Here is a 23,494-nt window from a genome sequence, read left to right as displayed (position 1 = left end):
TTCATTCTCCATGAGGATGGCACACAGGGGCTGGGAGACGCCCTGTCCTGAGCCTGCTCTCTCCACATGGCCTCTGGGTGTGCACAAACTCCATGATTCCATCGCCTTTTCACCTGGTCCTGTAGACTTGCCTGCTGGGGCGTGATTCCATTGCGGGCATAAAATCCCGAGTGCCTGGGCCCGCTTCCCCCACCAATCCTACAGACTCCACAGCCACCTTGGAGTCTGGGGTCCGAGCAACCAGGCTGGCAGCCTGGAGGTGAAGCTCATGCCAGCCGCCAGGAGGGCAGCGGCGAGCGGAGGCGACTGGCGCGCTGGCGTGGGGTCCAGAGGACAGTGGCTCCCGCTCCCGGCCCGGGGCCGCCAGCCTCCTTTCCTAGTCTGCGATCGGAGCCAGTCCCTTCACAGTAGACGGGAAAATGAGAAGGCAGTGATTATTTCATTAAGGACTAGGAAATGATGCATAATTTAATTTGGGGGATGAACAGCACCGCTGATTGCCTCGTGGCTTTCTACGACCTGCCATCACCTCTCTCCAGCTCTCTTGGACATTTCTGCCAGAGCATCTTGAAGAAGGTTCTGGAAAACTTTAGCTGTGACCTCCCCTGGCGGGAAACGGGGAGAAGGACATGGGGAGGAGGGAACAGGAGGAGGGAGAGCACCGTGCATGTGGTAGGCACACGGGCATGGAAGGCTCAGTTCCAGAGCGTGGTCGTGTGCGGAGCTCAGCCTGGGGCCTCGAGTTGGGGCCAGAGGAGGCCCAGGGCCACCAGGCTGCCCTGGGTCAGAGGTGGACAGGCCCTGAATGCCTCCACCAAGTCCTGTGGGCACAGACCAGGAGGGCATGCGTGACTCAGTGCCCTGCCCTCTCCACTCGGCCTACCTGCCGTGGACAGGATGGCGTGGCTGCCCCCCACAGCCCTGCCTGCCGTGGACAGGATGGCGTGGCTGCCCCCACAGCCCTGCCTGCCGTGGACAGGATGGCGTGGCTGCCCCCACAGCCCTGCCTGTTCTCTGGGTGGCTGCAAGGAATTCTGAATTCAAGGATCAAGAACAACTGGGTGTTTCCCCAGCGCATGCCCACCTGCGCCCATGCTGGCTCCTTCCCGGGGGACTGGGTTGGGGACAGGGTGGCTCCCGAGGTCCCCATGGGAGAGTGGCTGGCCGGTGGATCTGTAGAGGGGGGGCTGCAGATCTGCAGGTCAGCGATGGCTGGTTACAACCAGAATTCATCTTCCCAGGCCTGGACCTCCAGGGCAGGTGAGGAGGGTGACACAAAACAGCAGACACAGAGGCGACACAGAGGACAGCATGCTGCCACCCCACCCAGCTACAAAGGCTGAATGGAGACAGCCAGGGGTGATCGGCCCTAAACACACCAACTTTTTCCCTCCCCTGGGCTGCAGGCCCACCAGTGAGAGCGCTGGCTTGCCAGCCACCCCAGGAAGTCAACTGTCCTGTCTCCCAGGAGACCCGGCCAGCGCCTCTGCCGCTCACCCAGGTCCACCCAAAAGGAGGAGGCCCAGAACGGCTCTAGTCGCACTAGTCTACAAATTCTAGACTACTTCAAGATTCTGAGAAGGTGCTGAGCGGAGGAGAGGAGAGAAGAGAAAGAGGGGCGGATAGGAAGGAGGGGGAAAGACGGGGAGAGCGAGAAAAGGGAATAAGAAAGGAAGGAAGGAGGGAAGAAAGGAAGAAAGGAAGTGTGAAGGGAGGGAGGGAAGGGGGAGAGGGAGGGATGGAGGGAAGGAATGCTAGAGGGAGATGAAGTAAGGAAAGGAAGCAGGGGAGGGCAGGAGGGAGGACAGAGGAAGGGGAAGGAGAAGGAAACCATGGGGAAAGGGAGGGAGGGGGGAGGGAGGGAGGGAGGGAAAGCAAGAAGTGAGGAAGAAAAAGGAGGAGGAGGGAGAAAAGAAGGAAGGAAGGAGGGAGGGAGGCAAAGCTCTTAGACTCAACACAACTCGGTGGCAGGCCGTGGCTCTGCTGGGCCTGGGAGGCCACCCTGACCCCTGCTTCCCGTGTGTGCCACGCGGTGGGGCTGGTCTGACTCACAGCACCAGGCCAAGGGTGCCTGGACGGGGAACGGAACACTGTGCCTCCCCACGCTGAAGCCCACCAGCCCTGGGGAGGGACCAGGCCTGCCCCTGAGGGCACAGGCATGAAGAAGCAGGGAGGCACACGCGCTTGTCCTCCATCTCCTGAGGACTTGACACCAGCGAGTAGGGCGACTCCAAGCCCAAGAGTGAATGGGAGGGAAGGGGGGAGGGAGGGGGTGAGAAGACAGGGAGAAAGGAAGGTGAGAGAGGAGGGAGGGAGGAGAGAAAGGAGGGGAAGAAGGAGGGAGGGAGGGACAAGCCAGGCGTCTGCAAAGCATTTGCACAAGGCCAGCATCTGTCTAACAGGCTGTCGGGGTGGGTTACATTGTTTCTTGTGGCTTGAATTGTTTCCTAATTGCACATTTTCAAAGCCCGGCTCCATCTCTGGTGTGGGAGCTGCGGTGCCCTGCAGGCCAGCGCCCAGAGCCAGGGCCCCAGCCCCGAGTGGGCCTCTGCCGCCCAGTGGGCAAGGACACTGAGGTCAGTTCTGGAAAGCCACATTGCCCCTCTGTGGCTGGATTATTGGTGACCCGTGTGCCTATCTCTCTGTGCATTAAAAACAACATGTGTGCGGCGTGGCACACTTGAGAGGTTGAGTTCGGGGAATTGTGAGTTTGAGGCCGGCCTGGGCTCCAAGGCCTTGTTGAAAGAAAGAACAGAAGAAGGAAGGAAGGAAGGAAGGAAGGAAGGAAGGAAGGAAGGAAGGAAGGAAGGAAGGAAGGAAGGCAGGCAGGCAGAGACTACAGACGTACACAAGAGGAGGCACGCCAGGCTGGAGGTCAGGAAAGCCGTGTGACCTCTGAGACTCAGCTTTTCCACCTGGGTCAGAGGGGCCCTGCAAAATTGGCGTGGCCCGTGGCCAGCTGGGTGGGGGCGGCCACGGTGGGTGTGAGATTGGGTCCCGGCAGGGGGGATTTCCTCCTCAGCCAGGGTGGACACCGCTGCTCGGGTCCCTGTCCCCACCCACACCTGCTGCTTCCTCCTGACCCGTGCAGGGCCACCAAGCCAGCAGGCAGGAGAGGGGGCAGGGCGCAGGGGTGAGGCCGGCTGAGGCCCCGGGTGGGGACGAGCAGCCTGTGCTTGGACTCCAGCTTGAACTCGCCTACGCTGGGCACTCCACCTGAGGGTTCCATGTGCCCTGGACCTCCTCCCTCCTCTGACCCCCTCCACGCATGGAGAGGACCTGAGGTCCACAGCTATGGGAAGGCACAGAGGCCTCAGGACACCAGGCAGGGACCCTGCCCCCTACTCTCCACGCTGCCCACCGTGGAGTCCCAGGCCCTCTTCCCTTTGCAGGAGCAGAGGACGCTGGCCTCTTCACAGACGGCCCCATGCCCACCACAAGGCAGGGTCCACCTAGGCCCCACTCTTGCTCCAAGAAGAAGGAGCCAGGGCTTTGCTGAGCCCCTGCAGACCAGACCTGCCCTGGCCAGGCCACAGAGCCATGCCCGATGAAAGTTAGGAAAACTAGTGCACTGGCATGACATGTCACATCCAAGGTCATGCCTCAGTTTCCCCAGAGGGAAAGGTCTCCAACCTGTAGACTTGATATTCAGACATCTTGATGGCCACTCCCTGGTGTCCACCTCTTGCCCACTCAAGGCCCATGGTGGGTCCTGTGAGCCGGGCCTGGCAGTGCCACTGGTGATGCTTGTGTGCCCTGGTGTGGGCGTTCGTGTGGGGCTGCGGGGAGGGGGCGGGCGCCATGCTCATAGCACCTCCTCAAGGCCTGGGGCCTTCACAGCAGGGAAGCAGACACTGCCCCCCCAACCCCGTAGCTCTGGGCCCTTCAGGGGGAGAGGAGAAGGCTCGGTCTGTCCTGGGGAACAGAGAGGGTAGCTGAGCAGGGCTCCCGCACTGACTGGCTGGCACCCGCCCACATCCGCAGTGCGTACCTTTGGCATTCACAAGAAATGACGCCCACCAGCGGAGCCACCTCTCCCAAAGACAGGCACCCTAAAAGGGTGGAAGGATTCCAAAGACTCCAGAGAGGGGTTCCCAAAAGGGAGCTCTGGAGCGCTCACAAAAAGGGGCGCTTGGAGACACGGACATATGAGAGAAAGCTGTGTGGATGGCACAGAGGTTGGTACAAGGCACCAAACGTCAAGGAGGGTGAAGGAGCCCGCCACAGCCTGAGCTAGGGCAGGGCCTGGAGTGGGGGCCTGGAGCGGGGCCTGGAGCAGAGCCCCGCACACTGCAAAGGACCCCGGACGGACGGACGGACGGACGGACGGACGGACGGGGCTGCGGACGCTGGGGGAGGGGCGTGATGCCCCCAGGCTGCCTGCAGCACGGGGTCAGAAGCCCAAGGCCGAGCGCTCTGTCTGCTTTTCCTCTTTTGCCTCCCTTCCCTCTCCTCTCCGCTCTGGCTTGCCATCCTCCGCAAGGGAAGAGGAAAGCACAGGACAAGGGGAAGAGAAGAAGGAGCAGGGGAGAGAAAGGGGGAGAAAAGACAGAGCACAGAGAGCCTGGCCCGGCCCTGCCACCCAGGGCCAGCAGACAGCTGCCACTTCTGGGATCTCCAGGTCTCGAGCTTCCTTGGCACCCCAAGGCGAGGCTAGGTCTCAGAGACTCTGACACGAGGTGAAAGGTCAGAGCGGGGTGGAGCAGGGAGGACCTGTTCCCAGCCCGCAGCAACCCAATCAAGAGAGTGAGCCGGGCACCCTGGCTCCCGCCTGTCATCCTAGCTAGTCAGGAGGCCGAGATCTGAGGATCGGGCTCACAGCCAGCCCGGGCACTAACGTACGTGAGACTCTTATCTCCAACTAACCACCAGAAAACTGGAAGTGGTGCCATGGGTCAAGCAGTAGAGCGGTAGCTTTGAGCTGAAGAGCTCAGGGACAGCACCCAGGCCCAGAGTTCAAGCCCCATGACCACCCCCCCCAAAATACCATCCGACTCTCTCCTGCGCCCCTCTCCTGCTGCCTGTGGGCCAGGTGCTCACAGGTGCTCCAGGCCTCGCCCTACTTGGGGACTCCCCCCCTCCCAGGCTCCCTACCTCCTCAGGCCCACCTGCCATTTCTCCTGATGCCTCTGACCTCAGAATTCAAATGCAACCTGCAGCCTCTGCCAGGACGCCCTCCAGGCCTTCACCTGGCCTGTCAGCCCTCAGCTCCCACTGCCACCCCAGCCCTAGGGCGGGTTTCCCCCGCCCCTGCCTGCTCTCCCCACCCACAGCTGTGGCCCCATTTTCTGTGCCCACACCCGCCCTCCTCTCCTCATCCCACATCAGGCACCTGCCTCTCCCCTGGTGTCACAATGGCAGCTGGACCGGTCTGTCCTCCTGGATCCATTTGTCCTGTCTTCCCAGTAATTTAGGCCAAAAGTCCACTGTGGTCCCACATACTTTCCCTCACCACCCACAGAAATCCAGCAGCAAACCCTGCTCCTCAAACACCTGGCAGACTTGAAGTCCAAGGTCCCGGCCCCCTCTTCTCTCCCACACTGCCCTCCCCCAGCCCCCTCCCCTCCCTTCCTTCCCCACCTGCCATGAGACCCCTGCTTGATGTGTGTACTTGCGCATGTGCACATGCACACAAACTCTCTCTTGCCCCCTCCCCCCCCCCGGCTTCTCCCACATCTTCTCCAAGCCCTCAAATGCTACTGAGTCACCAAGGCCTCCACTGGCCACACAACACTCCTCCCTTCCAACCTACAGGATTCCGGTCTCACCCACCATTTTCCTCTACGTTATCACACTTCTGTTTGCTGCTTAATCTCTGCTTCCTCCTTGGGAGCATGAGGTTTCTGTCTGTGTTGTTAACTCAGACGTCCCCAGTGCCTACCACAGACCTGGGCACAGAGCAGGTGTTCCGGAAGTGATGACTGCAGACCCATAGGAAAATAAAGCAGTCAACAAGCCTCCTGCTGTCTGCTCGACCCCTTTCCACCGTGGTAAGCACGCCTCGTCTTTCTCTGGCTTCCCCCTGGGCTTCCCACAACCTCATGCCCCCCCCCCAACCCCCGCCCCGGCCTCTGTACTCCCAGCGTGGGTGACCTAGTGAGACTTGCGAAGATCTGAGATCTGCGGCTACCAGGCCTGGAGATGGCTTGGAGCAGGGGGAGCTCTTGGGAACTCCCAGGGAAGCCTGGGACTCTGGGGGGAGGCAGAGCCACCCCATGTCTGTGGAAGGCAGGAGATGTCTGGCCAGGGTTGGGGTCCAGGGTTCGTGCCTGTGACGCCCGCCACACGAAGGCCTGCAGTGTGGCCAGGAGTTCCCAAAGGCTGAGCCTCCGGCCCCAGCTCCCTGGCCTCTGTGATCTCCTCGCCTTCACAGTCTAGGGGGGCACAGCCTGGGCTCTACTACAGAGCCGCAACAACAAGAACAGCATGGCACTGGCACAAAAACAGCCCTGAAGATCAAGGGAACTGACTAGAAGACCCAGAAAGAAGCCATATACCTAGTTATGTGGTATTTGACAAGGGAGCCAAAGATGCAGGATAGAAAAAAAAGCCTCTTCAATAATTGGTGCCAGGAAAACTGGACAGACATATGTAGAAGATCCCTATCTGTCACCAGGCACCAGTACAGCTCAAAGTGGACAAAGACGTCAGTGTCAGACCTGAAACTTTGAAACTACTGTAGTAGGAGAAATACTAGAACTTATTGGCCTAGGTAGGAATTTTTTTTGAAGAGTCCCAGGGACAAAGCATGTAGGAGAGAGACTTGACAAATGAGATTCCAGCAAAATAAAAACAGTTTCTGTACAGTGAAGTCATAGTCACTGAGCTCTCCCACAGACTGGGAGAAAATCCTCATCAGTAATCTACCTGACAAAGGCCTAATATCAACATATACGAAGAGCTCAAAAAACTAACAAACACCTCCCCCAAACTAACTAGCCAATTAATAAATAGGCGAAGGAGTTAAGGAGGGACTTCTCAGAAGAAGCAAGAATCACAAATTGACATGTGAGGAAGTGCTCCACATCCCCGGCCATAAAAGAAATGCAAATCAAAATGACTCTGAGATCCCATCTCACCCCAGCCAACATCAAGAATTCAAACAACAAATGCGGGTGGGGATGTGGGGAAAGGAGCCCAGCGCACTGCTGGGGGATGTAAACGAGTCCAGCCGCTCGGGAAGGCGCATGGAGGCTCCTCACAAAGCTGAACGCAGACCTTCCCCACCACCCAGCCACACCACTCCTGGGCATCCACCCAGATCATCACAGGCAAAGACACTCGTGTGTCCATGTTCCCAGCTGCACTACTCACCACAGCCAAGTGACGGAACAGCCCAGCTGCCCCACAATGGAAAAGTGGAGCAATAAAATGGGGTACAGATACGCAATGGGGTTTTACTCGCATTAGAATAAGATTAGGTCTCTGCAGGGAAATGATGGACCTAGAACAACTCCCGCTAAGTGAGGTGAGCTCAGAGAGACAAATGGCGTCTCCCATCTATGGAAGTTCGATCAAAAAATAGAACTGGACGTGATAAGCTATCCAGAACTCTAGGCACACACACACACACACACACACACACACACACACACACACACACACGCACACGAGGCAGGCTAACGCAGGATACTCAGGGAAGGACCCCAAAGGCATAACCACTCTGAACATTTTAAAATACTGTACATCAAAACAAATTCCAGGAAATGGAAAGTCGGTGCTTTGGGTTGGTGGTGGTGGGTCCACACGGCACTCCCGCCCCTTCTCCTCTTCTGACTGAGTAGGCCAGGGGGCCTGGTGGCTCCTGGTAGGAGCGCACGGCAGAGGAGCGGCCTGTGTCCCACGTCCCAGAAGACAAGCGAGGGTGCCAGGTCTCCAAGTGGAGATGACGAAGCTGCCAGGAGAGGAGAGCCTGGGAGATACTCAGCCAGCACAGGGCAGCTGCACCTGCCAGGAGAGGAGAGCCTGGACGGGGCGAGGGTGGAGGGCAGTGCTGTGTCAACACTCCATTCCTGAGTCTGACAGGAGCTCTGAGATTACGAGGGAGAGGGCCCACATCTTTAGTAAAGACACACTGACGAACTGGGGCAAAAGGGCTGGCTGGGAAGGGTCACGCCTGGAACCCCAGCTACTGGGAGGGAGGGACGGGGCAGGGATCACGACACAGACGGATAATGAAGTGGGCGGCGGTGGCAGTGGCTCAGGCCTGTCATCCTGGTACAGACGTAGACCCCACCTAAGCAAATAGTGCTGGACTCGGGCTCAAGCGCTAGTGTGCTTGTCCAGCAAGTACAGGTCATGAGTTAAAACCCCAGCAATTAATGTCAAGTCAGTGGACAAATAAGGCAAAAGAGAAAACGTCTTCACTAACACCTGCTGGGTTATGGAAAATACAGTTAAATATGTGTGTGTGTGAACAGACATAGGGATGGGTGATGGATGGCAGGATGGGTAGGTGATGGATGGGTGAGGGGTGGGTGGGTGAGGATGGATGAGAAGAAAGGAAGGGCTTGTGGGAAGAACAATTAAGCAAATGGGAGAGATATATCTGGGGTACAGAGGACTTTTTTGTATTCTTTTTACAATTACCTTCTAATTGAGAAGTCATGCCCCACCCCAAACAAAACAAAACAAAACGCCATAATCCTCCATGGCCCCATCATCCCAATAGTTTGTGCTCACGTCCTGCTCCTGGCACAGAGCTTCTCAAGCACTGAGGACTTCCTGAGTGACCGCCCTTCTCTATTAACGAGTCCCTTGGGTCTCATCTGAGTGACGCCACTGCCCTCAGGATGGGGCCAGCCACCAAAACCTTCAGTCCCCAACGCATGGCCTCCAGGAAGGGCACGGGTGCCGGGGATTCAACTCGATACAGCTGGACAAGACTGGAGGTTTGGGGCTCCCCAGGAGGGTCTGGAGAGCGAGGCACCCCCATCCAGTCCCTCCACTCCACACCTTCCACTGGGCCGCTCCCTAGGTGGGTCCTGAATAAGGGGCCTTCATGTGGTCTGCAAGCCACTGGAGCAAACAGCCAGGCCTGAAGAGGGGGCGCAGGAGGCCCCTGTTTACAGCTGCTTGGGCAGAGGTCCAGGTGAAGACCGAGCTGGAGAGTGTAAAGGGGAGGCACCCATTAGGGCTGCGTCTGCATCCACGTGAACAATGGAGAGCGAGTGTCGGGACTGAGCTGTACCACGAGGAGCCCAGAGAACCAACTGTACCCCAATCAAAGCAGGTATGGCACCCTCGGTCCCCCAACGTTGCAAAGGGGAGGCATACCCCACCCGGCTGTGCCACAGCGACAGAGAAGGGGAGACGCTGGGCTCCCAGGCACCTCGTCCGAACCCAACCCGGAGAGGACCCCACGCCATCAAGGCGGCGTGGACAGGTCTGTCCTGCCCTGTCAGGACAGGTCTGTGGACACGGCGTGGGGGGCGCTTCACCAACCCCACGCAGCCACAGGGCAAAGCTACTGAGTGCCAAAGATGCACTTAATAAGCAGCCATTATGCTAGGCGCAGGAGATGGGGAGGAAAGAACGTTCTGGAACGTGTGGGCCTAAAGGATCAGGGACAAACTGGAGGGACGAGCTGGGGCTGCCCGCCATGGCAGGCTTGGCCCCCTCCCCAGGGTGGGGCCTCCCTCAGCCCCGGCCTGGGCCCTGGTCCTCACGGGATCCCGTGGGCACTTGTGGAAGTGTGCCAGCAGGGCCTGCCCTGGCCACATCTAGATAAGACACCAGCTCACCAGCCACACCTCCGCAGGAACTCGTAGAGCTGGCTGCCTCCTCCCTAGAGCTGAAAGTGGACTCTGTCTCCTCCCTGGCCTCCGGGGACCGGAGGCCATGAAGTCATTGAGAGGGTTTGGCAAGCTCCACTGGACATTCCCATAGCCATCTAGCTCACTGGGCCACATAGCTGGAAGCGGGCTCTCCTGCCACCAGAGCCAAGGACCTGCGCCACGACACCCACGCGTGGGGTGGATGCCCAAGGCATGCAGGGGCCCCACAGAGCCCCCACCCCGAGCCCCTGACCCGTCCACTCCCCGGGGGAGCCTGGCGGAGGTGGAGAGCCACGCGGCAATCAGGCAAGGGTGAGGCCAGTCCGGAATTGTCGGCAAACACCTGTGTCTGTTTCCTCAGCGCTACACACTTGCCTAACCAAGGAATGAAAAATAAAGATAACGTATGACCCAACCAGAAAACAAACTCCTTTTGTGCATTTGAACCATCAGGAAATGTTCAACATGTCTCCTGGGGACCAGCCCAAACTCAGGCTTTGATAGAAGTTTCCAGAATGAAGACACTGGCAGGAGGGGGAAGGAGCCACCTTCACGCACATAGTGTGAGGTCAAGAGCCCATTTCTCTCACAGGCAAAGAGGAGGTTCAGCAGCTGACCCCCTAAACAGTGAAACCTACGTGTCCCCTAGGCAGGTACATGACTGTGAAACCACACTGGAAACCAGCCCCTTTGGGCAGGGAGCTGAGGAGTTGGGGATCAGGAGGACTGAGGTACAAGCCGGCTCAAGGAGGAAAAAAAAAGCAAGACCCTACCTGAAAAATGGCTAAAAGCCAAGAGGGGCTGTGTGTGTGGCTCAAGTGGTAGAGTGCTTGCCTAGTAAGTGCAAGACACAGTACCATAGGGAGGGAGAAAGGGAGGGAGGGAGGCAGAGGGAGGGAGGGGGGAGAGAGAGGGATGAAGGGAGGCAGAGAAGGAGAGAGGGAAGGGGCAGAAGCAGGGAAGAAAAGTGAAGCTCAGCCACTTTGGGAGTTTTCTCCGTCCTTCAGCAAATGGGGCAGAATGCCTTTCTGCCCTCTCAGAACAAGAACAGGAGAGAGTGGCTCCGGGGGCGCATCCGTGTGTGTGGGGGCCTCACACATACTTCTGGGGGGCCAGACAAGGTGGAAAAGAGCCTCTTGGTTCCTGCCTAAGCCCTGCCACGGCTGGGTCAGGTCAGGGGGAGGAGGGCAATCTGAGCAGGGGCCCAGAGCTGAGAGCCACTCTGATAGAAGCTAGGTTTACAAAGAAGCCCAGCCAGAAGGCATTTGCCCCGGGGAGGAGTGGGAAAGGCAGGACTGGGGTCCAGAGGCTGGGCGGGTGTGGAGGCGGGGCGGGGCACGGAGGCGGCACCCTGCCTCTTCTACTCTGGCTAGGAGGAAAGCTGGGTTTATACGGCAGCCTGGCAGCCCAGGGCACCGGACCGGCGACGGTGAGCATGCTGTGTACCCTGCTCCTCCTGCCCGGCCTCCTGGGGGCAGCGGCCGGCCCAATCTCTGGCCCCCAGGAGTGTGCCAAGGGCCCCCAGGTGTGGTGTGAAGACCTGCAGGCGGCGGCAAGGTGTGGGGCCGTGGAACACTGCCAAGAGGCGATCTGGAGCAAGCCCACCGCCCGCTCCCTGCCCTGCACCCTGTGCCAGGACGTGCTAGAAGCTGCTGGCAATGGGCTGAACCCTAACGCCACCGAGTCTGACATCCTGGCATCCCTGATGAAAACCTGTGCCTGGCTGTCCGGCCAGGAGTCTGCGGCCCGCTGCCAGGGGATGGTGAACCTGCACAGCCCCGTGGTGCTGGGCATGCTGGCCAGGGGCCAGCCCAGCGCCCCGGCCCAGGTCTGCTCCTCCCTCACCCTGTGCGAGCCTTTGCAGCGGAAGCTGGCGGCCCCGGGGGCGCCGCTGACCCAGGAGGCCGCGTCGGAGGTGGTGGCCCCATTCATGGCTAAAGGAGCCCTCAGCTTCCGCCCCTCACCATCGCCGCCCGGGGCCGCCGTGTGTGCAGACTGCGTCCGGCTCATCTCCAGGCTCCAGGACACTGTGGGGCCCAACGTGACCTTGGAGGAGGTGAGCATCCCGGGGCAGTGTGGCTCTCTGGGGCCCGGCCTGATGGCCCTCTGCCAGAACTACATCCGCAGGCTGTTACCTCCCGCGGAGCAGAGACTCCTGCTCCTCCGGCCGTGGGACATCTGCCGGGAGGGGGGCTTCTGTGAGGACAGGCCGGGCCCTGCCCACTGGTCCGGGCCACTGGCCGCCGTGGACGGGGTCCCCTCCTTGGAGCTGGCGCTGCCGGCCAAGAACGGGCTGCAGATGGAGTCGGGCCTGACCTGTGATGTGTGCCTGGACGTGATCCAGCAGGTGGACCACTGGCTCAGCACCAACAGCACCGAGGCCCTCATCAGCCACGCCCTGGAGCGCGTGTGCACCATGCTGCCCGCGTCCGTGGTCCAGCAGTGTGTCAGGCTGGTGGACACCTACAGCCCGTCCCTGGTGGAGCTGGTGACCAGGGTCACCCCCGAGAAGGTGTGCACGGCCCTGCGTCTGTGCGGCAGCCGGAGGCAGGCACGGTCTCTACCCACCGCCCAGGACGGCGCCCCCTCCCTGCTGCTGGACGAAGAGGACCAGGGCAGCTTCTGCAGCACCTGCAAGAACCTGCTGGGGGTCTCGTCCCGAAACCTGGACAGGAGGACCACCAAGCGGGACATCCTGAATGCCTTCAAGGGCGGCTGCAGCATCCTGCCCGTGCCCTACCTCGTACAGTGCAACCGCTTCGTCATCCAGTACCAGCCAGTGCTCATCGAGAGCCTCAAGTTCCTCATGGACCCCACCGTAGTGTGCAAGAAGCTAGGGGCCTGCCACGGCGCCAGGCCCGCCCTGCTGGGCTCCGACCAGTGTGTCCTGGGCCCCAGCTTCTGGTGCAAGAGCGAGGAAGCGGCGGAGCTGTGCGACGCCCTGCAGCACTGCCGGCGCTTCGTGTGGAAAGTGCTTCCTTCCGACGGCAGGGAGCAGCCGTGACCGTGGACCACGGCAGCCCGCAAGGGCTCGGGGGGGGGGAACCATGGCCATCCCACGTCACAGCTGGGAGAAAGCGGCCCACGGCCTGCCCTGTGGAAACCCCCAAGGACCAGAAGTAACAGAAGTGCGCCCCGCCCACCCCACCCTGCTGCAGGCAGGGCAGGGAAGAGGCCACGGCCTCTCTGGCCACGGCCCAACCTGAGATCTTCTGGGGCAGGGAGGGGGGGGCGGCTGAGGGGAGTCTGGGCTTTGGCCACCATCCCAGAGCAGTGCTTAGACTTGAGAGCCAGAGGCCTCACTACAGGGGAGGAGAGGGCTGTCTTGGCTCTCTCAGCTGCCCCAGCTCCGAGCCAATGTCTTGGGGTGTGCCCCAGATCAGGAGACTGAAATGGACAGCGCAGAGCCTGGGACAGCTTCGGTGGGGTCCTCAGCAGCCGTGGCCTCAGTGGCTGTGGCCTGTGACCCTCCCCCACCATCCAAAGCCTCCTTCTGATCTGTGGGAAGGAACACAGGACACTGTGTCATCTCAGTGGACTCTGCTGGGATCAACAAACCCATTAAGGGGTGGCTGATTACACGGGGCACCTGGCTGTACAATAGTTGCATAAACCACAAATACTCTCCTGGCGGTACTGGCTGTGTTGATTCTCCAGAAGGGCCACAGGTGCACTGTCCCCCCAGCCTTCTGTTGAGGTTCTCACCCCCTCACCCCCAAAGAGAAGCTTCCCCGGGCTGCCAGCCTGTGTGCCACGCTGTGTGGACGTCCAGCGCACAGCGAGCCCTTCGGGCAGCCCTGGCTGACACAGGCCTCATTCTCAGGCCCAGCGCTGAGCTGGCACCAGGGTCTCACACACCACGGGAAACACACGGGCCAGCCTTCCCATCGGCTACTGTGGCCAACACTGGAGAGCCCTGGAAGGCCAAAGGGAGGGACCCCAGAGCCAGCAGAGCCAGCGCAGGAGCCACCCAGCAGTTTCAGGGCCACTTGAGCTGAAAGAGATGCTAGCTACACAGTCCCCCAGAGATGCCTCTTTTGAGTCCACAGAAAAACATGAGACAGACGTCCAGCCCACAGGCCAGGACGGGGGGGGGGAGGGGCGATGATGGGGGAGGCAGAAGAGAAACAAGAAGAGGATGGGAGGACCAAACGGTGACCCCATTTTCTTTTCTACACACTGAACCCCACAAGCAGCCCTTGGGAAAGCCCTTCGTAGCTGGGTGTGGTCTCCGTTGGCCAGCAGGCCCGAGGCAGCCCGGGCTCTCCGCCTGGCTCTGAGCTCCAGCCAGCCCCAGGATCTCACCATCTGCCCTAAATGTGGAACATGAGCAGCGGCGTCCTCTCAGGAGCCCCCCACCCCCACCCCGAAGAACAGGGCCTGACCTAGGCCTGCACCTCCTAGGCTCCAGCCAAATGCAGCAGCAGTGCAGGGAGTGGAGAGGGGAGGTGCGCGTTGCCCATGAGGTTATTTCTGGGGGGAAATATGATGATGTATCGCAAGCCACAGAGCCTGGAAGCCTGAAAACCACAGCAGAAACGTACTCCATCCTCCCCTGGCCTTCCTCTCTCTGGACACCCACTCTGAGCCCACCTCCTCAGGCCTGGACCCCAGCCCCTTGGGCCTCAGTTTCCCTTTTGTGGTGAGAGGGGTTGGGCCAGATGGGGGCATGTGCCCTAAGACACCCAGGACCCTGCAGTTTGTCCTCCGGGCACCTCACCCAGCCCAAGGCAGTGCCCCCAGCCTACTGCTGACCCCTCCTCCATATGTCTACCAAGGGCAGAGACCCAGGCTGTGCCTGTAAGAGCTTGCCATTCCACAATGCTGACCCTCTAGGAAGGCATGTTAAAGTCCTGAGGATGGACCAGGCCCCTTCCCTCCTCCCCACCCTCCTCCCTCCCTCTCTCCCACCTACCCCCTCTTCTCCCACTGAAATGTTGGGTGTGGCCTTCCTGTGCCTTCCCAAAGCCTCTCCCAAGCCAGGAAGGGATGGGAAACACTGCAGCTGGCCTGGAGGCCTGCTGTGCTTGGAGTATTTAGGACCGTGGGAGTGATTGCAAAATACAGACGAAAGTCTCACCACTCCCAAGCCAGTCTTTCAGGTGCCATTCCCAGCCTGCAGAGGAAGGAAGAGGCCCGGAGAAGCAAAGGGGAGCAGCTCTGGCCCCAGGCGGAAGTGGCCCTTGCGGAGAGGCTCACACCTCCATGGGACCTTCCTGACCCTGTATCCGGGTCCGGTCTTGGGGGAGACAGCCCACAGGACAGGAGCAGTCCCTGAGGAGGTAGCCAAGACCACTGGGCCAGCTCTGCAGGACTCTGCAGGCTAAGGTCCTCCCCGTGGCTTTATTGCTGCTTCTGACACCTGGTGGCAAATGACCGAGTGTGGGTGGGGATAGCAGACGTGTGGGTTGGATGTACAGAGCACCCACTGTGGTGCCCGGGCGCCTTCTGGGCAAAGCCACGGCCCAGCGGGAGCTCTGGGCTGCGGAGCTGCTCTGGGGGCCTCTGGCCGGGGGCACGGGTATGCAGAAGGCATGGCTCCTGCTGCCAGGGACGAGGGTCAGCCTCGGGCTGTGACCCGGAGGCTGAGCCAGGCAGCACCAGATGCCCATCCCCAGGCCCCAGGCCCACGGTTTCCACCGGAATTTTACAATGCAGGGGCCCATGTCCAGGCAGGGCAGACAGAGGCAGCAGAGCTGAGAGCTGAAGGGCACGGGTGTGTCAGATGGCTCAGATGGGCGGGGCTCTTCCATCCTTCCTGCCCGGGACATGCCAATGCAGGCCCCGGGCAGGACTTCCAGAATCCTGCTGCTGGCAAAGCGAAAGCCCGCCGCGGCGCCTGCACCTGCTCCTCCCGGGACCAGGGAAAGAGAGCCGCCAGGGCAACAGGCAGGCAGGTGGAAGGCCCGCTTGTTCTGCCTGGCCAGTGGGGTCCTGCTGCACGGCTGTCCACAGACCCAGACAGTCCTGCAGGACGCTGGGATTTCCCAGGTCAACACTGTGCTGGCCCCGGCCAGCACCACGCCCCACGCATCCCACATTTCACACCATGGAAACTGGCCAGTGCTTCTGTCAGGGGTTGCACTGACGTCCCCCAGGCGCTGGCCGTCAAACACTCACCACGCCCACTACTGGAAGGCCCCATACCCTAAGTGAGCCACGAGCCACCGGGCCTCCTGGGGCCCTGACTGACACCAGATGCTGAGCAAAAGGGGGACGGTGGGGCGCCCCGCACGACTGCCACGGGCCAGCGTCCCAGACAGGCCAGTCTCTGCCGTCCACCTCTGGGGAAGGTGCCAGCCACTGCAACCCCACCGATGAAGACACGCCTGTGTTCAGCCTTCTGACTGACAGGCAGGTCAGATCATCCATACATAAGATAATAACGAGGGTAATGCTGGAAAAAGGAAAATCGCATGGAAATAGTGTCATAATAAATTTAAATCCTGAAAGATGACGACACATGCAACAGAGAGAAGACAGCACGGACCCGTAGCCTCTAGTGGGGACAGCCTCTGAAGTCAGGGTCAGTGGGTGGCCTGGGAGGCAACATTCAGCTGGGGACTGGCATGTTGAGGCACTGTTCCCTGGGGGTGGGTGAGCCAAGGAAGGGAGGTTGGGGCGGGGGGGGGGGCTGGAATGGTGAGGACAGGCCCGATCTGGTTCCACGGGCCACCTGAACGCAGTGGGAGCCACAGAAGTTCACCTGCCCTCTCGTGGAGGAGAGGAGACGAGAGGCTGAAGGATCAGGGACCCCTAGGGAATATGAGACATGCCAGCCCAGCTTCCCTCTGACCCCACACAGCCCACCCCCTCCTATGTGTTGCTGGCCCCCCACCTCCACGGGGACCCGGGCAGAGCCACATTCCCTGTATGTAGAGAACCCGGAGCCAGGCCCAGGGCTCCATCTCCACAGACCAAGACAGAACCAGGTGGCAGTGACCAGTGACCAGCAAGTGCAGGGTAGCACAGCCCCCTGCCGTCCTCCAGGCTGGGTGGAGGCCGGGCACCGACTCTGAGAAGCACTCCAGATTTCCTGTGGCATTGTGCATACGGTGCAGGCCCGGGATGGGCCTGGGGACCACATGAGGCCCGAATCCCTGGCAGTGACAGTCTTTGGGTCTGGGGATGGTCCCACACCCACCCTCGGGCTGTGCTTCAACAGCGACCTCCTGAAGCCAGTGAGGTCAGCTTCTGGCCGGGTGAAGGAGAAACTCCCAGAATGCCCCGGGTCCCGGGCATCCTTTGCATCAGCCTGTTACTGGGGTCTGTGCTCAGCCAGGCCATGGCGTCACGTCCTCCAAATCCACAGGTGTCCGCCCAGCCAGCCCCTGGGGAGGACAATGGACACTGGCCAGTCACCTGTGCCCCACAAAATACTGGCCAAGAGCAGAGGGGAGACCTACTCAGCTGAGCCCAGCCGGCGCCATCCAGCCCCAAGGTCAGGAGGGATGTCAAGAGAGAGGTCAAGGTTACAAACTGGGGGAGATCAAGGTCACAGTTGGGGAGGGTCACACTCCTTGAGGAGCTCACAGGACACCTACAAGTAGTAGTTCCAGGCCTCCCTTCAGCAAACCTCCCGGGAGAAACAGGCCTATTTAGAGGTGGGCAAGTGGGCTTGGCGGCCATGACAGTGGCCCGAGCTGACTCCAGGGCAGAGCAGGGATAACTAGAATTCAGGTGCCCTAATTCTCTCAAACCGTGACTATTCATTTTCCCCTCATGTAAAAGAATACTCACAGTAGAATAAAAGCTACAGCATGTCCTGCCCGCTGAGCCCTGCAGGCTTACCCTGTCCTCAGGTCATACCCTGCCAGTAGGCGGCAGTGCTGGGAGCTCGGGCCAGGGGCCAGCCCGAGAGAGCACAGGCCACCCTGTCCCTGAGTGAGTGGACAGGTTTAGAGCTCCACCCCCTCAAAACTCATCCCAGCACGCTTTACTGCCTAATAGGAAACATAGGCGGGGTTTTCATACGTCTACCACTCGGGGGGATTTTATTACAATATGATCAATCTGCAGGGCAGAGAGTGAGTCTGATGCAAAGGGACAGGAGATTTGGGACTGTTCACAGGTAACGTGCAATGTGCATGCATGTGCATGCATGTGTATGCATGCTGCGTGCGTGTGCACACATGCAGGGAACAGACGAGCAGAATATAAAGCACCAGTCCTGGCTCACCCCAGCCCTTCCCAGGAGCACAAGAGCTAGAACTCGTGTGCTGCAGGATGGGGAGCAGTACGGGAGGGGCTGATGGCCAGTAACAGCCACTCCCCCAGGCCCCTCGCACAGCGGCATGGCCAGCAGTGCCTCCCGGGCCTACAGCTTTTACTGACGAAGATGTCACTGGCGGTTCCTGCTCCTTCTCGGAGCCAAGCGCCGCCCAGCCTCCAGGACCGAGCAGAGCAGAGGAGCGGGAATGTCCACACAGACGCAGAGGGGACCCTGACACACGGCTACAGGGGTGTGCCAGCTAAGGACGGCTCTAGTTGACTGCCCGTGGCCTACACTTGTAATCCTAGCTACACCGGAGGCTGAGATCTAAGGACCCAGGTTCAGAGGCAGCCTGGGCAGACAAGTCCATGGGACTGTTACCTTGTTAATCACCCAAAAGCCGGACGCGGAGCCCCGGCTCAAGTGGTAGAGTGCCAACCTTGCATGAACACGACGTCCTCGGGAGCCGCACAACCACCACCCCAAAACTGACCAATAAAGTAAAACCTGAACAGTGGAAGCCGGGTCTGAGGGCCGCAGGGCCTCTCCGGGCCTTCCTGCGGGACGGGCTTCTGCCGCCATCGCCGGGTTATGTTCTCAGGATACCGTGGGCTCTGCTCACCAGAACAGGGGTCCCCTAAGCGGGCCCACAGGCTCCGGGTCAGCGCAGAGGTCCTAAAGAGGGGGACTTTTCCCTGCTGTGCTCAGAGAATGGGGGAAGCACGCGGAGGAAGCCAGGGGGAGCACATGGAGAGAGAAGGACGCCCCCCCCAGCCTGCAGCGGGCAGGTGGCCCGCCCTGGCCTGCATCCGGATGGAGTCGTGCCGGCCAGCTCGTAAGATGCAGGGTGTGTTGCCCTGAGTTTTCAGTGACTTGTCATAGAACCCATAAAGCAGCCCGGCTGGCCCCAAGACCCCGGTCCTGGGAGCCCCCCAACCTCAACACTGCACCGAGAACCCGCCTGCTCACTCACCCACTTCACCAGAACCATTCCCAGGGCGGGCTGGGCTGGACCTGGCCACCCTGGAGAAGACCGAGAGGGCCTCACATCCATCACAAACACGCGGTTCTCTGCCAGAGCCAGGGTGGAGCCCCAGGCCTCGAGATCTAGAGCAGCACCAGACACGGGACAGGCCCAGCAGAGGGCTTGCAAATGGCGGTCTTTGGGCCAGCTGAGGCCAGAGGTGAGACCTCCACCCCTGACATTTCTAGAAGAAATGTGATGTTGCTTCAAGTCTTCAAACCACAGCATGGGGGGAGACAGGCTTCACATTCATCTCCACCCCCAGTAACCCCAGCTCAGACAGTCCTCCCCGCCCCAGCACTCCTCCCCAGTAACCCCAGCTCAGACAGTCCTCCCCGCCCCAGCACTCCTCGATAAGGGAGAACACACACACACACACACACACACACACACACACACACACACACGCTTTGCTTCACCTCCTCCTCTGCGTCTTTGCATTGGTAAAAAGTAATGACTCCGATGTCTAAAAATGAGGATTGGCTTAAATAAATAAAACCAACTGCAAATGAGAGTATATTATACAGCCATTAAAAATAGCAGATATAAAAATAAGTCAAAGCATAAGAAAATGTTTAATACATAATTCTGTCGGTTTGAGGATTTATAAAACATGTATATATTTGCATCTTAAAAGACTGGTGAGAGGATTCGTCTCAGATATTAATAGTTCTTAGCTATGTAAAGGTAATAATAAAAAGAAAAAAATAGTTTTAATCTCTTGGGGTAGGGTTAACATGGGGATTATTTCTGTGCCTCTGTACTTCATATTTTTCAAGATTCCTGTGATGACCAAGAACTAGAACGATAACATTTAAAAATAAAGGATGTGGAGCCAGAGGAGAATTTTCTAGATACCAGTTTACCAACACCCATATAAACTCAGGGCCTTGTGTTTGCTTGCTAGGTAAGCCTTTACTCTGTAAGTCACGTCTCCAGCCCTTTTTTGTTTTAATGATTTTTAAACAACAGAATCTGGCTTTGTGCTTAGCCCGGTCTGGAATACAATCCTCCTGTTTATCTCTTCTGTGTAGCTGGCATGCCTACCATACCAACTTTTATTGATTAAAAAACATTCTGCTAGACTGGCCTTAAACCACAACCCTCCCAATCTCAGACTCCTGAGTAGCTGGGATAATAGAAGTAAACCACTGTACCTGGCTCAAGAACTTCTTTTGAATGGCTGAGCAGAAGCAAAACATTTCTGCTCAAGTTTATCCACCATCCACCCATCCACCCATTCACCCATCCATCCATCCAACCATCCATCCAACCATCCAATCATCCATCCATCCACCCATCCATTCATCCATCCATCCATCCATCCCATTTATCTACCCAACCATCCATCATCCATCTATGCATTTGTCCATCTGTTTATTCATCCATCAGTCTGGCTACCTGACCATCCACCCATCTATGCATCCATCGATCCATCCGTCCATTCAAGGCTCAGCGTTTGGTTCTAGGCATCCTGTGATTTGACAGTTTCCATTCCCAGCTGGCTCATGCTTTAGCAGTGGTGGGCAAAGGTGAGAGTCAGTCCATCAACAACACCTATACTTCGGTGGGTGCTGAGCACGGGCCCCTCCACACCGAGTCCACAGAGTGGCTGCATTGGGAAAAGAGCTGTATCTAAGATTGCCGCTGGGCGGAGGGCCAGGGCCCGCCAGCATGCACACACCAGGCAGGCAGCTACCACGTGGACGCACCTCAGCCTGGTCCACCTTCTCAATAGCGCCCCCAGGCGGCCAACACAGATTCTTGACAGGTCAAAGGTGTTTTCCCTTCACTGGATGTGCCCAGAGCACTTCAACAGAAAGGTAAACCGTGGGAGCGGACTGTGGGAATCAAGGCCTGAAGCCATAATGAAAACAAGGTGGAGATCTTGGGGTGCTTGAGGGGCCAAGCTTCCACTGTGTTGGGGGACCAGCTCCTCTCTAGGGAGAGTCTCACATTTAAAACTGAGACCCCAGCGTCCAGGGGCGCTCTTCAGCCGCCCTGGTCACTGACAGAGGTGCTGGCCCTGGCAAGGCTCCCGCAGGGGGAGCATTTGCTCATCATTTCTCTGTTCCAAACACGTCTCTCCTCCACTCACAGGAACCGTGGCTCTACAAGAACTCTCCAGCCTCTGTCTGGCCTGGACAGTAGAGGGTTCAGACAAAAGGGCAGGGCAGGCAGAGCAGACCTGGGAACAACTAAGGAGGAGAAAGCAGAATGAGCTGCGTGCGCCTCGCAAGACACTGAGCCATGAAGGGAGAGAGGATGTGAGAGAGCAGAGTTCTTTCTCTCTCCAGGAAGGAGGGCAGGGAGTCTGGGAGGGGAGCTGGGAGCTGCAAGGGGTTGGGGGGGGGGGCTGAGAGACTGGGAGGGAATCTGGGAACTGGGGAGGAGGAGAACAGAAGATGAAGGTGGAAGCAGCGGAAGGAGCCATCCCGCCTTCAGAGGAAGCATCCCAAGACACCAGGTTTAGGCCTCTGAGCTCCAGGATGGTGAGGAAGGACTTCCTTTGTTGTAAGCTCTCCAGTTTGAAGCCATTTATTTCAACAGCCACAGGACTGGCTGCTCATCCAGACAACTGGGGAGACAGGTTGGAGGGCCACAAAGGCCAGCTCTGCTTCAGTAAGGAGGGTGGGTCTGGGTGCCACTGCCTGATAAGCAGAGGGCGAGGGACCTTCAAATCTCTGGACCCCACTAGAGACTTTCCAGGCAAGGACCTGTTGCCCTTTCCCGAGGCTCAAAGGGGCCAAGACTGCTCAGAAGATCCCTTCGAGCAGAAGGAGCTGAGGGCTACATCGTGGACGCTGGAATTACTAACTACTAACACCAAGGTCCGTGTCAGTCAGCTTAGATCTGCAAGAGCCATCTCCAGAATTCGAATAAGCAGACTTGTCATCAAGATGTACTCCTCGTGGCCATGCGGGAGAACCCTTGAGAGGCTGGGTGCGCGTTCGTGAGTCCGTGTTTAGTAACCCATTGACACAGGCACCTGCCAAGGCCAGACGGCCTTCAAGGAAGCCTAGCGCAGCCTGCCCCACTCCACACCCCTTCCACGTCCCCACACACGGCGAATGGGGACAGGACAGACTCCACCCAAAAACAAAAGCTGTGCTCAGTGATTAAGCAGGAGACACTGCTCAGCCTTAGCGGGAATCAAGGGGAGGCAACTTAAAAACAACCAAGTGGCACATCTTAGAGAAATGGTAAGGCCAGGGCCCAGCCTGAATGGGAGCTTTGTGACCCTTGAAGAAGAGTCTCTTCCAGCATGCGCTCCAGCCGACAGAGCTCAGCAACCCACCTCCACCGGGCCCAAGCCAGGAATACAACCAACCAGAGCGCTGCATGCCTACATTTCTCTGGCTGCCTCAGTTTGCCCATGGCTAGGCAGGAGACAGAATCCGCCAGCATGTGGCTGTGAAAGAAACAACGCAGGCCCGGTGATCATGCGGGAAAAGGAACATAGGACGTGGACCCCACGATCAGCTACGCAAATATCTGCACGAAAGAAGACGTCAGCAGCACCTCTGGCGCCTGTGCCGGGGCGGGGACACGGGAGAGCACTCCGGAAACCACTGCTGTTTCTGCATTTTTAATAAAGACCGGGATGTGTCTGCGTGCAGAGACAGCAACGGGAAAGGAACATGAGAAATTAAAACCCGCTGCTTTGCTTTGGGGAAAAGCCAAATGGAGTCCAGGTGCCACTGGAGGGGGCGTCTGTGCGTTCCTCAAGCAGTGCCCGCCTCCCTCCGCGGGCCACTGCACCCCCACCGCACAGGTCAGGACACTAAGGCCCTCTTGTCTGCCCACCGCGGAGCAACACTGAGGGGGCTTCTCCAGAGGCTTCTGGAAGGTTCTCTTGGGAGATTCCTGACCATCAGGAATCTTCACCCCAGGCAGAGAGCTGCCCTGAGGGCCCCACACACCCCAGGAGGACGGGAGAGGGAACCAGGTCGGTGGCAGGCCTGCCTGCAGAAGAGATAACGCCACCGCGTCCCTGGATGTCCAGCGGTACTAAGGGCAGCAGTGGAGGACAGCGCATCTGGAAACTTCTGGGGAAGGCGGCATGGGAGAGGGCGCCTCTGTTCTTGATCAACCCACCCGAGGCAGACGAACAAGGCCGCTGAGGGACTGTGTGTGTCTGTGGACGGAAGACTCAACTCGTTCTGCAGCCGAGGGTGCCCTAGCCCACAGGCCATCCACCCAACAGCCAAGTCACAGCCCTCAGGCCTGCGCGCCAGCCCGGAAGCTCCAGCCCCCAACCCAGGCCTCGACTTCCCAAAGAGGACCCTCGCCACTGCACAGGAAATGAACGCCGGCCTGACTTCTGTCCTCTCAACCAGTTCCCAGGTGCCAGTCCCTCTGGAAGCTAGCCTTCGACTACAGAGGTGCGCCTCTCAGGAAAGCCTATCCCCTTCCCTGGCAATGGGGGTGGAACTGGAGAAAAGGCTGGTGAGCACACAGAGGAGAGGACCTGAGGAATTC

The 23,494-nt window shown here is 59.0% G+C and overlaps 2 protein-coding genes across 2 annotated transcripts in view; one reads left to right on the top strand and one right to left on the bottom strand.

Moving 5' to 3' along the window:
- Sorcs2 (sortilin related VPS10 domain containing receptor 2) overlaps positions 1 to 23,494 on the bottom strand; it is a 241,080-nt gene that overhangs the window by 124,143 nt on the left and 93,443 nt on the right. The window lies entirely within an intron of this gene.
- Positions 11,212 to 12,780, top strand: Psapl1 (prosaposin like 1). Its single transcript, XM_090344120.1, has one exon. It carries the CDS (start codon positions 11,212 to 11,214, stop codon positions 12,778 to 12,780), a length of 1,569 nt encoding a protein of 522 aa, XP_090200246.1.

This window comes from Megascapheus bottae, chromosome 13 (genome assembly GCF_031878675.1).
Source record: "Megascapheus bottae isolate mThoBot1 chromosome 13, mThoBot2.hap1, whole genome shotgun sequence".
NCBI classification, from domain to species: Eukaryota; Metazoa; Chordata; class Mammalia; order Rodentia; family Geomyidae; genus Megascapheus; species Megascapheus bottae.
Note: the sequence above shows the minus strand (reverse complement) of the source record. Positions and strands in the feature narration are given on the sequence as shown.

Excerpts from the sequence above, each read along its gene's own strand:
- Psapl1 (XM_090344120.1), top strand. The coding sequence starts at position 11,212 with ATGCTGTGTACCCTGCTCCTCCTGCCCGGCCTCCTGGGGGCAGCGGCC.